This window comes from Ochotona curzoniae, unplaced genomic scaffold, assembly GCF_017591425.1.
Source record: "Ochotona curzoniae isolate NIBS_2020 unplaced genomic scaffold, NIBS_Ocur_1.0 contig_291, whole genome shotgun sequence".
Lineage (NCBI taxonomy): Eukaryota > Metazoa > Chordata > Mammalia > Lagomorpha > Ochotonidae > Ochotona > Ochotona curzoniae.
This window is the reverse complement of record NW_024465649.1, coordinates 14,752,900-14,767,652: the sequence shown is the minus strand read 5'-3', so window position 1 is coordinate 14,767,652 and position 14,753 is coordinate 14,752,900. Positions and strand designations below refer to the sequence as shown.

The 14,753-nt window shown below is 39.3% G+C and overlaps 1 protein-coding gene across 2 annotated transcripts in view; it reads right to left on the bottom strand.

Moving 5' to 3' along the window:
* EPS15 (epidermal growth factor receptor pathway substrate 15) overlaps positions 1 to 14,753 on the bottom strand; it is a 139,515-nt gene that overhangs the window by 23,923 nt on the left and 100,839 nt on the right. For both annotated transcript variants that reach the window (XM_040978559.1, XM_040978560.1), the window contains exons 14-20: positions 13,152 to 13,313; positions 12,615 to 12,812; positions 9,791 to 9,994; positions 7,138 to 7,254; positions 6,824 to 6,914; positions 3,347 to 3,382; positions 2,087 to 2,223 (exon numbers count right to left, since the gene is read on the bottom strand). In XM_040978559.1, coding sequence (XP_040834493.1) covers positions 2,087 to 2,223; positions 3,347 to 3,382; positions 6,824 to 6,914; positions 7,138 to 7,254; positions 9,791 to 9,994; positions 12,615 to 12,812; positions 13,152 to 13,313 — 945 coding nt within the window. The remainder of the gene's footprint in view (positions 1 to 2,086; positions 2,224 to 3,346; positions 3,383 to 6,823; positions 6,915 to 7,137; positions 7,255 to 9,790; positions 9,995 to 12,614; positions 12,813 to 13,151; positions 13,314 to 14,753) is intronic.

Genomic DNA, 14,753 nt, shown 5'->3' with positions numbered 1-14,753 from the left:
AAAACCCTTCTCAACCCATTTGTTTGTTTGTAGAGATTTCATATACACATATATATATATTTGAAAGATTTATTTATTTTTATTGGAAAGGCAGATGAGAGAGGAGAGGAGAGGAGAGGAGGAGAGACAGAGAGGAAGATCTTCCGTCCGATGATTCACTCCCCAAGTGGCTGCAATAGATAAACCCTAAGCTGATCTGAAGCTAGGAGCCAGGAGCTTTTTCCAAATCTCCTACATGGGTACAGGTTCCCAAGGCTTTGGGCTGTACTCGACTGCTTTCCCAGGCCACAAGCAGGAAGCTGGATGGGAAGTGGAGCAGCCAGGATATTAAATGCTGCACATATGGGATTCTGGTGGATGCAAAGTGAGGATTTAGCCACTAGGCTATAGCACTGAGTGCTCTCAAACCATTTGTCTCTCCTGAAATTGGGAGATAGATACTTGAGGTTTGTTAAAACATTTAATTATGCTATTTTAAAATATTCAACATATAAAATTTTTTTTCAAGCCTCCAAGGTGGCAAAGTATTAATTATATGATCCTGGGCATGTTAATTTTTCTTAATTCCAGTGACAATATTCCTCTCAAAAGTTAATTAATTAATTTGAGAGTTGGACAGAGGAAAAGGAACACAAAGAGCAACTATCTGTTGCTTCACTCTCTGATTCCTGTCACATCTGCAGCACGGAACCAGGAAGACAGTCCCCATCTCCCATGTCGGTAGCAGAGACTCAACTGCTTGAGCCACACTGCTGCGTCAGCAGGAAGAGGAAATCAGGTGCCAACACTGAAGGCTGAATCTAGGTACTTCAATATGGGAGGCGAGAATCCATGGCCCTTGGACCCCCTCTTCTCTATTCCTATCTTTACATATATGTAAGATTGGATTTATTTATCTGAAAGGTAGGATGACAGAGAGACCTTCTATCTACTGGTTCATTCTGAAATGCTCACAATAGTTAAGCCAAAGCCAAGATCCAGGAACGCCCCCATTGAGGATTCCACATGAGCGGCAAGGACCCAAGTACCTGAGTCATCTCTCACCGCCTTTCTGGGCACATCAGTACAATACTGGATTGGAGGTGCAGGAGCCAGGACCCATACTGGCATTGTGATAAGGAATGCATGGATCTTAAGCAACAGTCCCACCTGCTATATTATAATGCTCACCATTCTAGTGTCATTATTTTAAAAGTAAGAACACTAAGATCTACTCTGCAAAGCTGTCGTGAAGAAAAAATATGAGCATAAATCACACAGAAGCATGCAATCATACATAATATGTGGTTAATAAACATAATAGGAGTAAATCTATATCCTTAGTCAAGGATATAGATTCTGAATACAGCATGAGATTTAGTTGGAATTTGTACTTTCTAACAAAATTAACATTCCAAAAGAATATACAAAAAAATTTTTATTTTTCTAGAACATCCATGCTGTTTAACTCATTCATTCAAAAAGTAGAGCAATAGAGACAGAAGAAGAGAGGGAAGGACGAAGAGGGAGGAAGAAGAGAGAGCTTGCAACCACTGACTGATTTCCGGAATGACTACAGAAGCAAGGGCTGTGTCAAGCCAACACCGGGAGTCCAGAACTCCATCCACGTCTCTCATATGGTTTGAAAGGACAGGAGTTCTTGAATCTCATCTACTGCTTTCCATGTGCACTAGCAGGGTCCTGGATTGGAAATGGAACAGCCGTAACTGGAACTGGCACTTTAAAGTAGAACAGGGACATCCAAAGAGGGAGCTTAACCCATGGCACCATAACACAAGCTCCACAATGTTAAAGTTATTTTAGTAATTTCAATAAAATACCAAACATTTCTGAAAAGATTTACTTAAGATTGGCTTAAGGTTTTTAAGCATTTATTTTAATATTCTCAATGTGTTCTCTGAAGAATATTCTTAACTTTTCTACAAAATAATTTACTCTAGTCAATTCCAAAGGTGGGGAGCAAACTATGAAATATCAGTCTGAAGCAAAACGAATGCCAGTAGAAATAATCTAAATGAAGATTTTGTCATGTATGGCTCAAGAAACTCATTTAGGACACTTGTTACACATTTAATGTGATACTTACTGAAGTGTTACTGCTGCTGCTGGCTGCACTGAAAGGGTCAGTACTTGAAGTGGCAAAAGGATCAGCAGAAGATTGCTTGAAGAAGCAGTCTGACGCAAATGGATCGGAACCTCTGAAGGGATCACCACCAAATGGATCTAAGAAAACAAAGCACAAACACAAGACACCAAAAAACATCACTATACTAAGCGTCCTGTCACCTGAAGGCATGATCACTGCCGTAATTAAGACATTTTTGGGACTGGCATTGTGACACAGAATGTTAAGCCACTGCTTGTAATACTGACATCCCCAGTCGAAGGGTTGGTTCAAATCCTGACTGCTTTACTTCTTATCCAGCACCTTGCTGATTTGCAGCGCAGGATGGCCCCGAGGTCTGGACCCTCACCACCCGTGCGGGAGACCCAGGCAGAGCTCCAGACTCCGGCCTCAGCCTGGCCCAGCCCTGTGTCTACCTGGGGAGTGAACCAGTGACTGGAAGAGCGCTTTCTCTCCATGTCTCCCCCCTCAATCCCTATTATTCTGCCTTTCAAATGAAAAAGAGAAAGAAATCAATCTTTTACAAAGTCTGGCAAGGCAAAAAATAAATAAAAGCTATTTTGAACTTCTGAAGATCTAAGTTAGATATATTCTAATTCAGATCACTTAGGATTTTGGTAAGAGGTAACAGCCTTTCACCCGAGACACGTATTATTTTCTAAAATGGCATGTTAATGTTAAGTGATTTTTTTTGGGAAAAAAAAATGACTTGTCTGAGTGCAGACAAGCAGTCGGAGACCTTGTTTCTGCTGGTTCAATCCTCAAATACACACAAATACCTCAGGCTGGGCCAGGCTGAAGCCAGGAGCCTGGAACTCGGTCTGTCTCCCATACGAATGACAAGAACTTAAGTACCTGAGTCAGCACCTGCTATCTGCCAGGACAGCAGCAGGAAGCTGGAATCAGAAGTAGAGCAGGATGGAACTCAAAATGAGGCACTCTAATATATGATGAGGACATCCCGAGTGGTGTATTAACCACTAAGCCACATACCTTGTCCTGCCACCTAATTCTAAGTCTCCCTTTCCTACGTCATCAAAACTGAATAACAAAAATGCTAACAGCCTCCTACTGGGGCTACAGGTCAATTTCAAAACTAAATTAAAAAACAAAGCCTATTTTCTAACTACCCAGCTTGAGACCTCTCATTCCTAAATATAATATAAACTTACATTAACCAGAATTGAATTAGGACAAGATACAACTCAGTAATATACTAACCAATTTTTCCAAAAGGATCATCTTTGAAAGGATCACCTGTGATAAAACAAACAAAAATCAAAATAACAGTTGTTGTTGTGCCATTACTTGAAGGATAACTTTACTACAAAAGTAAAATTTCTTAAAGTTTGTTTTTAATGATCGTACTTCAAAGCACAAAAAGTTACTGGAAATATTTAACAAGAATAAAGAAAAGGGACAGAACTCAATACATCTTTTGAAAGAGAAAATCTGAAATTCAGAATCAACTATACCTACCTTATCCCAAGTGGAAATTATGATGGAGGGGAACACAGGCAGGCATAGAAAAAATTTCAGCAACAAAAGCTCTACTTTCATGACAATACTGGTTGGGTATTGCTATCACCACTTCAGCTTCACTGAAGCAAAAAAAGCAAACAACAACAACAAAACTTACAGAACTAAGAATCCTGAAATAAACCCTTGTATTTATGGTCACTTGATTTTTGACAGGAGTACTAAGAATACACAGTGAGAAAAGGACAGTCCTTTCAAGAATTAATTTAATTCATTTACCAAACAAAGAGATTTTCAACCTACTGGATCACCCTCCAAATGTTCACAACAGCCAGAGCTGGGCCAGCCTAAAGCCAGGATCCTGGAAATCAATCTAGGTCTCCCATGGACTTAACGGATCAAAGCACTTGGGCCATTTCCATTGCTTTCCAGGGTGTGTATTAGTCAAAAACTGCAATCAGTACTAGTGCTGGAATTTGAACCCAGGCATTCTGATATGGGATGCTGGAATCACAATTAGCATCCTATCCACTGCACCAAACACCTATCCCATGATAGTCATTTCAACGTGACACGTGAAAGTAGTTGGCTCCCTCATTACCATACATCATACATAAAAATAAAGCAAAAGTGGAGGAAAAATCTAAATACAACAGTATCACCATAACATTCTTAAAGTAAAACATAGGAGTAAATTTTAGTAACTTTGAACTAGGTAATGGTTACTTAGCTGAGATAAAAAGCACTACTAATAAAAGGAAGACATAAACTGAACTGCACCAGAATTAAGTTTCATATTTCATAGCAAACTGTCATCAACAAGAAAGCTAACAAAATACCCACAAAATCATGTACTTCATAAGGGAATCAAATTCAGAAAATACAGAGTTCTTCCCAGGTATTGTGGCCATCTAGGGAGCGAATCAGTAGGTATTAGATTATCTCTATTTCTCCTTCTCTTTTTGTTACTCAGCCTTTCAATAATAAACAAATAGGCAGAAGAATAAGAATGCTCATTTTCCAAAGGACATATACACCAATAAACAACATTAAGGACTAGACAAATACATATAAAATATAATGAGTTGTCATGTTATACTCACTGGGATGCCTACAATCAAAATGATAGATACTATCAAACGTTGGGGAAGATACTAAAAAAACACAGCCAAAGTACATGGCTGGTGAGGATGTAAAGTATTTGAGGTTCTTTGAAAAACAGTCTGACCATTTCTCAACCAATTAAACACAATTATCATTTGAAGTTACCTAGAAAATGATCTGAGATACAACCAGGAGAAATGCAAACATAAGTCCACATAAATCTTTTGTGCAAAATGTTTACAAGCAGCTTATTCACAAATGGAAATAATTCAAATGTCTATCAACAAATAAATAAAATGTGATCAATGGAATATTATTCATCAATTAAAAGGAACAAAACATTGAAACACATGAGGTACTTCAAAAGAACTGTGGGAAATGGGAAAAAAGTAGATTTAATTAGGCGAGAAAAATTTCTTGAGAAAACATTTGGCATGGCAGTTAAATGGTGCTTGGGACATCTTTCTTTTTTTCACCCTTTCGATTGTTGGCCATTTAAATTAAAAAATTCAATCGACATAGTTTGTTCATAATACGTATTTTTTATGAACTTTCAGAAAAACCTCTTCTATGCCCGGATTTTACTTTTCTGCATCAAAACAAAATTCTATTTCCCACAAACTTTTTGAAGTACCCTTGTGCTATAACATAAGTGAACTTTGAAAATAATAAGTTATAGAAGACAAACATAATACAAGATATGTAACTCCACACATAGGTAGTCAGAAAATATATTAGTGATTGCCTAATAGGGGAAGGGAAGTGAGTACTACTGGGTATAGTTTCAAAGGAAAAGTATTCCAGAATGGAAATGTGCTAATGATCCTAAAATTGCAAATACACGGAAACTATTAAACTGTGTACTTTAAATGGACAACTTAATCTTTTAATACTTTAGCAGCTTTTTAAAAACAAGAATTCTACATCTAGGGTCATTTCTTTCACAAAACTATGCAAGGAACTTTGCCACTTTAAAACAGCTATAAATTGTTTTCACAAGCTGCTTTCGTACATGAGAAGAACGTATTAACATGGTTTACAGTGGTATTAGACAAGTGAATTTGTCAACCTTACGTTTCATCAGTTAATTTATAAGCACCAGATGGCAAGGGATCAGACTTCTAACTCTGTCACAGTTCCCTCTGTTTCAAAATCACAATATTGGCATTTAAACGTAATTACTGGTGATGGAAGAGTACCTAGTCTCATTAGTGGTCTAGAGTAGGTTTTCCCTTTGGTTCCTATTCTGAAGAAGAAACTCTTAAATAAGGCCTCCACACCTGACCTTAGCCAAAAGGCCAAGAAGCGGCAAATCAGGAATCCTAAGGAATAATCAAAGGCTTTATCACAGGATTTAGTTGCCTGTGGAAGATAAATACTAGTAAAGCTAAGCACATAAACCTTAACTCTCACTTCTACTCTTGTTGTGAACAAATATGTTCTCAAAGCTGAAAACAGTTCTTGAGAGCCTGTTTGGAGGTTCTAGCATGGCAGCGCAGCTATTTGTATGCCCTTGGCCGAAGACCGCTCTTCCTCTAGCGGGGATGGTCGTCCTCTTAGACCGAGTGCACAGCTTTGGGAAGGACGCACATGGAGCGGTGAGGGAGGAAGGAGACACCCGCCTAGCCAGCCAGATCAGCCGAATCAACCCTGGCGATCAATGGGGTGACAGATGTCGCAGCCAGATAGCCCTCACATCCTGAAAACCTAGTTCTTACACAGCTTGTTAGAGTCTAAATTTAGGGGCCGGTGTGGTGGTATAGCACTCTAAGGCTCTGCCTGTGGTGCTGGCATCCCACAAGGACACCAATTTGAGTCCCAGCTGCTCTACTTCCAAGCCAGTTCCCCACTTATGGTCTGGGAAGGTGGCAGGGGATGGTTCAGGTCCTTGGGCCCCTGATCCCACGTGGGAGACTCAGAAGAAGCTCCTGGCCTCTGGCTTTGAATTGGCTCAGCTCTGGCAGGTGTAGGAATTTGGGGAGTGAACCAGCATATAGAAGATCTCTGTCTCTTCTCTCTAATTCTGCCTTTCCAACATAAATAAAATAAAAATCTAAAAAAAAAGGCCTGTTTTGGTAAGTCTATAATATTAAAAAAAAAAAAAAGAGTACTTACTTCCAACAAAAGGATCAGACTGGAAAAAATCCAAGTTTGTATCTGCAACAGGATCTGCCATTGAATTTGATTCTGCATTAAATGGATCTTCCTAAAAATAATTTTAAATTAAAATATTTAGAAATAAAAGTTTTAAAAGGTAACATTTAAAAATAATATGCAGTTTGGATCAGATACATGCTTGAAAAAGTAACAAATATTTCTGTTGTCTTAAAGAACATATAAAACATTTCTCCCTCTTCTTAGTCTAAACAGTGCAAAATCCATGCAGGGTAATTAGTGACAAGAACATTTAAGCATAAAATCATTTTTACCTCTTTTGAATGTGTGTCAGCCTCAAGCTCAGGACACACTTTCGCAGTAACAGCTACAACCACTGCTTCATTTTCATCAGTCACACCAGAAGGTGGTATTTCAGGACTACTTCTTGCCTACAAAATATTAATGCTACATGGACTAACAAAGTCTTTTTGTAGACAGAGAAAACTGACAAAAGTAACAAAGATGATTTAAAAAGAAAAGCAGAATACATTCATCAAAACGATTTCTTCTGCTAGAACCCTTCTTAGGAAAATTGCCACCAAGCAAGAACATGACTCAAGCCAGAAACCTTCACGCCATCTTTAACCACTTCCCTTTTGGTCATTGTGACATTATGAAATGGCTTTGGTCTTGTTTCCCACTTCTTGGTACACAGCTTCTAAAAATTCCTTGGACTCTCTGAAATGACAGTGTGCTTTTGTATGTGAATAGTTTACTGATAGATGGCAGCCTCCATCCGTCAGTTGGTCACTGGGCAGACCAAAGCAAGACTAGGGGTCTGAGACTTGTAAATAGCCAATGATATAATGTCCAAGTAAGGAAGTTTCCATAAAAAAACCACAAATGGACAGGGCACTGGGAGCTCCTAGAGCTGAACACATACATTGCAGAGGGATGGCACATGTGAATACAGCATGGAAGCTCTGTGCCCCTTCACACATTTCCTTGCCTTACGCAAGTCTTTACCTGCATCCTTTGTAAAAGACTGGTAAACATGTTTCCCTGAACTCTGTGTATTGCTGTAACAAATTAATCCGAAGAAAGGAGGATGTTGTGGGATTCTTGACTTACAGCCATTTGGGGTTCTTACCGGGGCTTTCCATACATATCAAAGTGTCAGACAGCAGACCTGGGGAGCCTTCATCCTTGGGGATCTGATGCTATCTCCAAGTAGGCAGATTCAGAACTGAATAAAACTAGAGGACACCAGCTCTTGTCTGCAGCAGAAATGCTTATTTGCTTGCTGGTGGGTAGAAATCTCCAGACTTTTTGAGATTCCAGAAGTCTACTATGTTGATTACTACAGTGTGTGTGCGAGAACAGAGGGAAGACACTTTGTTTTTCTGACAGCCATCTCCCAACAGGAGTAATAAACCAGGTCTTGCTCAGTCTGCCACTTGGCTCCTTCTCAAACTCTACCCTTTCTCTTCACCTTTGCTGTCTGCAGCAACTCATTTATTACTTCTTTGGTCTGGCTTACTGTAGTTCAACTGTATTCCTGCCTCTACTTTGTGTCCTTTCAATCTCAGTCTTCTCATGGTAGCCAAAATAATAAACCTAAAATGTGATTTTTTGGGTTCAAAGTCCTTCAGTGGCTTCTGTTGCTCCTTGATTTAGCCAAGTAAAAAGGCTAAAGAAATGGCAGGAGCAATTTCCCTTCCATACTACATTATATGGCTGAAGAGTAAATTAGTCTTCTGCCTTTTGTGCTTAAAATATTATATAATGAATCAATCTATATAGAAATAAATTTTAAATTTTATTCTTAAAACTTATACTTCTATTCTTCTCATTTATTGCATTATGGCTTAAACTGAAGCTAAAACAACTTTCAAATAGGTTCCCCCACCTGTGTCCCCCACTCAGGCTCCTAACATAGCTCTGTGTGTGGAATTTTACTCCTTAATCCACCCCAACATTGCTACAAGGTAAATTTAATCATATTACATTATGCTTAAATGTATTCAATGGCTACTCACTACAGTTAGATAAAAATCCCCAATGCATCAAGCTGAATACTGAGCTCTTCATCTCTGGCCTTTTCCGACCTGGTCATTTTTATGCAAACATGTATCATAATCACCCATGGAATTTGTTCAACATATGTGTTAATTTGTTAGTGTGTGTTTGGCTCCAACTTAGAAACCATACTGTAACAGGTCTGAGGTAGGGCACATGACTTCTGTAGTTTCATAAAGTATCAGCTGTGATAGAGATGCCCACCAGGAGCCTCAGCTCTTAGCAATACTCTCCCCAAAGCACAACACAGCCGCCCAAGGCATCAGCAGTCTGTGCAGCACGTTTCCTCCCACCCTGCATCTCTGCCACAGAACACCTTCGCAGAGCAGCTCCGTGCTCTTCCTTGCCTAATTCCTTCTCACCTGCCAAAGCTCATTAGCTCATTGGCAAACTTCCCCCAGAAAATCATTTCTCAGTCCCCTCCAAGCTGTCCTAGCTGAGTATCTTGTGCTTACTTTATTACGACCTCTTTACAGTGTTACACTACCTGAGTATACCTGGCTTGGAAAAAGGCAAGGTGTTTCATCTTTGTGGCTCTCACATACAATACAGCAATTCTGTACACAGGGAGAGCTCACTAAATAATTATTGACATATATTCTAACATGAAATGAAGAACTATTCCAACCTTAAGTGAGGGTACTTTTAAAAAAGTTTTTATGTATAGAAATATTATTTTTAAATGTTTTCTCTATAAAATAAACCAGTTAAAATAGCATTTTTACACTGGTCAGAAATGTTGGAATTCTTGGATCAGGACTCACTCTGCCTCTGAAAAAGAAACTGTAACTGCTCAGATAGGGCAAGGTCACACATTAACATTAGGCATGCTGCCAGTGAGACTGGATCAGTATCAATCCTTTCCTCCAAAGCTGACGATGGAAGATGTGGGATGATTACACTCACTGGAGACTCCTGGTGAATGGGCTCAGTCTCCAGGTTGCTCTGGACTTCAGCATGTTCATTAAGGTTAGCTGTTTCACTGCTGCTGGTGCTGAGGCTGCAATAATCTGTAGCGCCATTTACAAGAATGCTGTGTGGGCTACTGCGCCAATTTAACTGGTTACTATGATTTTCCAGATCTTTCATTTCCATTAGTTTCATCTGTATCTGTCAACACAAAAATGGAAGTACAGTATCATTCGTTAAGAGAAAGACATGAAATGTAAAAATGATTATCACTTTGATCAAGGAAAAATTTGATAATTATATATATATGCATGTATGTATTTTAAACAAAACTTACATATTTGAAAGACAGAGTGAGTGAGCTCCATGTACTGGTTCATTTCTTAAGTGTTTGCAACAATCCAGGCTTGGCTAAATTTGGAGAAGGAGACAAAACCCATCTCCCACATGGGTAGCAGGAAACGAGTCACTTCAATTATCACCACTGTCTCCCAAAGTCCCTACCCACAGGAAATGGAGCTAGTGCTTGCAGCCAGACACTCCAATACAGGAGTCAAGTGTCAATCACGAGGTCAACACCCACTCTACAGAGAGACTTTAGTATCATCTCCCAGTATGTCTCTTGAAATACCAATGCACATGGGCTTGCTTTAGCACATCTTTTGATATTTCTTAGGAAATCTGATAAAAATATTTGTAGATTGGTAGTGCTTCAGGGTGTAATTAGAAAAATAAGGTCCACAGTATTGGAGGGAAAGACAGCAAAATACCAGAAAAAGAAGAGGAAATCCGGGGAGTGGCCCCATGGTGTGGTAAGCTAAACCTCTGCCTGCAGAACAGGCATTCAGTACGGGCACAGGTCCAAGCCATAGATGCTATGCCATCCAGCTCCTTGTTTATGGCCTGGAAAAGCAGCAGAGGGTAGTTCAGGTCTTTGAGCTGTTGTACTCAATTGGCAGACCCAGAAAAGGATCTTGGGCTCTGGATTGGCTTGGCTCTGCCCATTGTGGCCATCTGGGGGACAGAGATCTCTGAGGCTCTGCCTTACAAATAAAAGTAAAAGCAGTAGTTTCTTAAATGCTTGGGACTCTGCACCCACATGGGAGACCTGGAAAAAGCTCCTGGCTTTAGATTAGCCTAGCTCTGGTTGTTGTAGTTCCTTGGGGACTGAACCAGAGGATGGAAGATCTCTCTACTTTTCTCTGTAATTCTTTCAGGTAAAATGAATAAAAATTTTTCACAAAAAAGCAAAGAATCTATACATGTGAACAATCACATTACCTACATTTATCAGCAGAAGAAATAATTTTCTAATTGAAAAACAAAGCAAAGGTCTTCAAACCAGCAAAAACTCAAATCCCAAAAAAGAAGGTATGTGCTCACTTTGGCAGCACATATACTAAAATTGGAACAAAAAAGAAGATATCAGGATATTATTTATTTTTTTAAAGCAATGTTTATTGAATATTTATGCACCAAACACACTGCCAAAATTTCTCATAGATTTTATCTCTGTTAATCCTTAGAGTAGTTTTAAGAGGCAAGGGCATTGTTAACTGTCCAATTTTAAAGGTAATGAATTTGACACTAAGTTTATTCACCTAGTAATGGCAAAGCTAACATGTGAATCTATTCCACCCAACTGCAAAGGTCATACTCTATGACCATTTACAAGATGTACAGTTTTACCAACATATAACAGTGAAAAGAAATCTGCTGATAGAAAACTTTTGGAAAAATGAGGTTAGTGCTGTTGACACAGTGCATTAAGCTGCTGCCCGTGACACTGGCATTCCCTAAGAGTATCAATTCATGGCCCAGTAGAATGGTTCAATTTGCTAATTCTTCCCTTGTAAGCACTAAGATCACTCATGGGCACGGGTTTGTGTCTTGGCTGCTCTACTTCCCATCCAGCTCCCTGTCTGTGATCTGGGAAAGTAGTACAGGATGGTTCAAAGCCTTGGGCCCATTTGGGAGACATGGAAGAAAACTCTGGGATCCTAGCTTTAGATTGGCTCAGCTCCAGCTGTTGAGGTCATTTGGGGAATGAATCAGCAGATGGAAGATATTTATCTTTATAAATCAGCCTTTCCAATAACAATAAATAAATCTTAAAAAAAAAAAAAAAAAGAGCATCAGTTCAAGTCCTGGCTTCTCTACTTCTAATCCAACTCCCTAGTAATGTGCCTTGGAAAGCAGAGGAAGCTGGCCATATACTTGTGCCTCTGACACCCATGTGGGGGACTGGGTGAGGCCCAGTTTGAGGTCACTGGCAAGTAAACCAGTGCATGGAAGATCTCCATCTCTCCCTGGAACTCGACCTTTCAAGTCAATATCAATCTTAAAAAAGAAAAAGAAAAAAGAAAGCCATTGAAAAATTGAACACATGAAACAAATAGTATTATTGGTTGAAAGGTATATGATGTTCCATCTGAGCACATTTGTTTTTTCAATGGTTTAATTTTTTTTTGAAAGTCAGATATACAGAGGAGGAGAGATATTGGAAAGTCAGATATACAGCGAGGAGGAGAGACAGAGAGAAAGATCTTCCATCTGTTGATTCATTCCCCAAGCGGCCACAAAGGCTGGAGCTGAGCCTATCCGAAGCCAGGAGCCTGGAGCTTATTGTTCCGGGTCTCCCATGTGGGTCCAGGGTCCCAAGGTTCTGGGCTGTCCTTGATTGCTTTCCCAGGCCACAAGTAGGTTCGCCAGTATTATAACCAGCGCCCATATGGGATCCTGGGGCGTGCAAGGTGAGGACTTCAGCCGCTAGGCCACCGCACCAAGCCCTGAGCATATTTCTTACATCACGAAGACTTACTGTGCTGATCTCCTGCTGTGAATCTTGTAGGTGCTGCTGAAGTGGTTCCAGCTGAACTTTCCCTGACTCCACACTCTCCTCTAGCTCAGCTGTTTCTTGCTGGAGGCGGCTGAGCTCTTCTCTAGCTTTGGCCAGTTCTTCTTCGTAAGTAGAGATTTGTGATTCCTGACTAGTTAATTCAGCTTTCAGAGATGAGATCTAGGCATTGAGGCAAAGGAGAAGAAGGGGAGGTCGAGAGAAGAAATATTAAAATGTATCCCAAGATAGCACATTTCTTTATTATTTTGTAGAGTTTTGGCAAAGAAGGGTAATTAGGGGTGGGATACGGAAGAGTTGAAGGCACAGCCACCATACTTCCAATCCAAGACTGGAAAAAAGTACATGAAGGCCTTTCTTTTTTTCACTAACGAGGGCCTGTAGTTCTTGGATGGACTTGGCTCAGTCTCCCTCATGTGCCCATGTGACTACAACGCCACCCAACAACAACAACAACAAAAAGCAGAGTTATAGATGCAGGCAAGAGTACACAGATTTTACCAGCTGGGCCTCCTCGGCACATTTCTTTCTGACTTCCTTGAGCTGTTCTTCCAGTTGGGCTTTCTGCTCATCCAGTTCATCAAGAAGTTCCTGTACTTGCTGCTTCTGGGCCTGAAGTTTTTGCAGATTAGTATTTTCCCTTTGAACTTCATCCTGAAGATCCTTAAGAAAATCGACATATTTTAGTCTCTTGGGTACAAAGGGAGATGCTAGCAATCTGTCAAGCCTATCTTAAGGGAAAATAGTCTTGTCTTGGTGTGTTGGTGGATGAGATTACTCATAGCTTGAATTCCAATCTTTACTTGAGAAATTTTCCTAGACTTTAGACTTAGGTATCCAATTTGCTTACTCAAACCTGCCTGTGGGTGTCTGATGGGCTCTATGAACATATGGGAAACAGACCTCCTGGCATTTCTCCCTAAATTTGCTTGCACCTCAATCTTCCCCCTTTCTCTGGTCAAAAGCATGACATCTTTCTTGTCAAGGGACAACTTTTAAATTAATCTCTAAATCACACCAAACAGAACAATGAATTGCAGATATGCTACAGATCTGAATGTGAAAGAGAAGACCTTAAAACGTATAAAAGAAAATGCATGACTCACTGTAAGGAGGGGGTTTCTTAAAGTAAAACAAACAAAAAAGAACCATTTAAAAAATGCTGTATTTATCTGTGTGCTTAATGATAAGGGCGATAGAGATTAAATATTTTTAAATTTATTTTTTATTAATTATTAATTATTTTTGTATTTAAGGGAAATAATCCCAATGTCATTACTGCATGAAACATAGCAGCCAAGATGGCCTAATCTACATATATAAAAGCTGAAATTCCTCTTTTGGTCACCAGGAAAATCATTTGATTTTATTCCCAATTCTCCCAATAAGAGCAAATTACTAATACCACTGGTGGTGCAAAAGAGAGAGGCTAATGGACTACCTATAAAAAGGATTCCTTAGGAAAATAGAGCTTAGTTCTGTTGAGGAACCACAGGTGAGAAAACAGGTTGGTAATTCCAAGGTACATGTCAGAAGGTAGTCTGAGATCGCAGATAAGATTAAAACTGAGCATAAATTTATAAAAATAAGATCTTTAATTACTTTATTCAAAGTTCTCAGTAACCATTAATCAGAATTAAGAATATAAAAATAAGAGAAGAAAACACACCACAAGTTTGTGAATTATTATGTGATTCACACAAGACAGGACCACCCACCATAATAGCAAATATTTAAGATGGTATCTAACAAAGGCAAGGCACTAGTCTCTAAAAACTCATTTACAATCCACACAAAAGACAGATGAGATAGCCACCATCATTCACATTTTATAGATGTGAAAACCAAAGAACAGTTAAGCAAGAAACTTATCCAAAGTTATAGCCGACAAAGCAATCAAACTAGGTTCTGACACCACTCTTAACTACTATGCTATAAACTGCCCAAAGAATAAATGACTCACAACATATGTAATATTTTTCACAATGCATGTAAGTACTTCTGTGATTAAACACTGAACCATGCTTTTAATAACTGTTTTGTCTTAAATTTCTCAACCAACTGGTCTAAAATACTATTATCATACTCCTTAAAACGCCAACA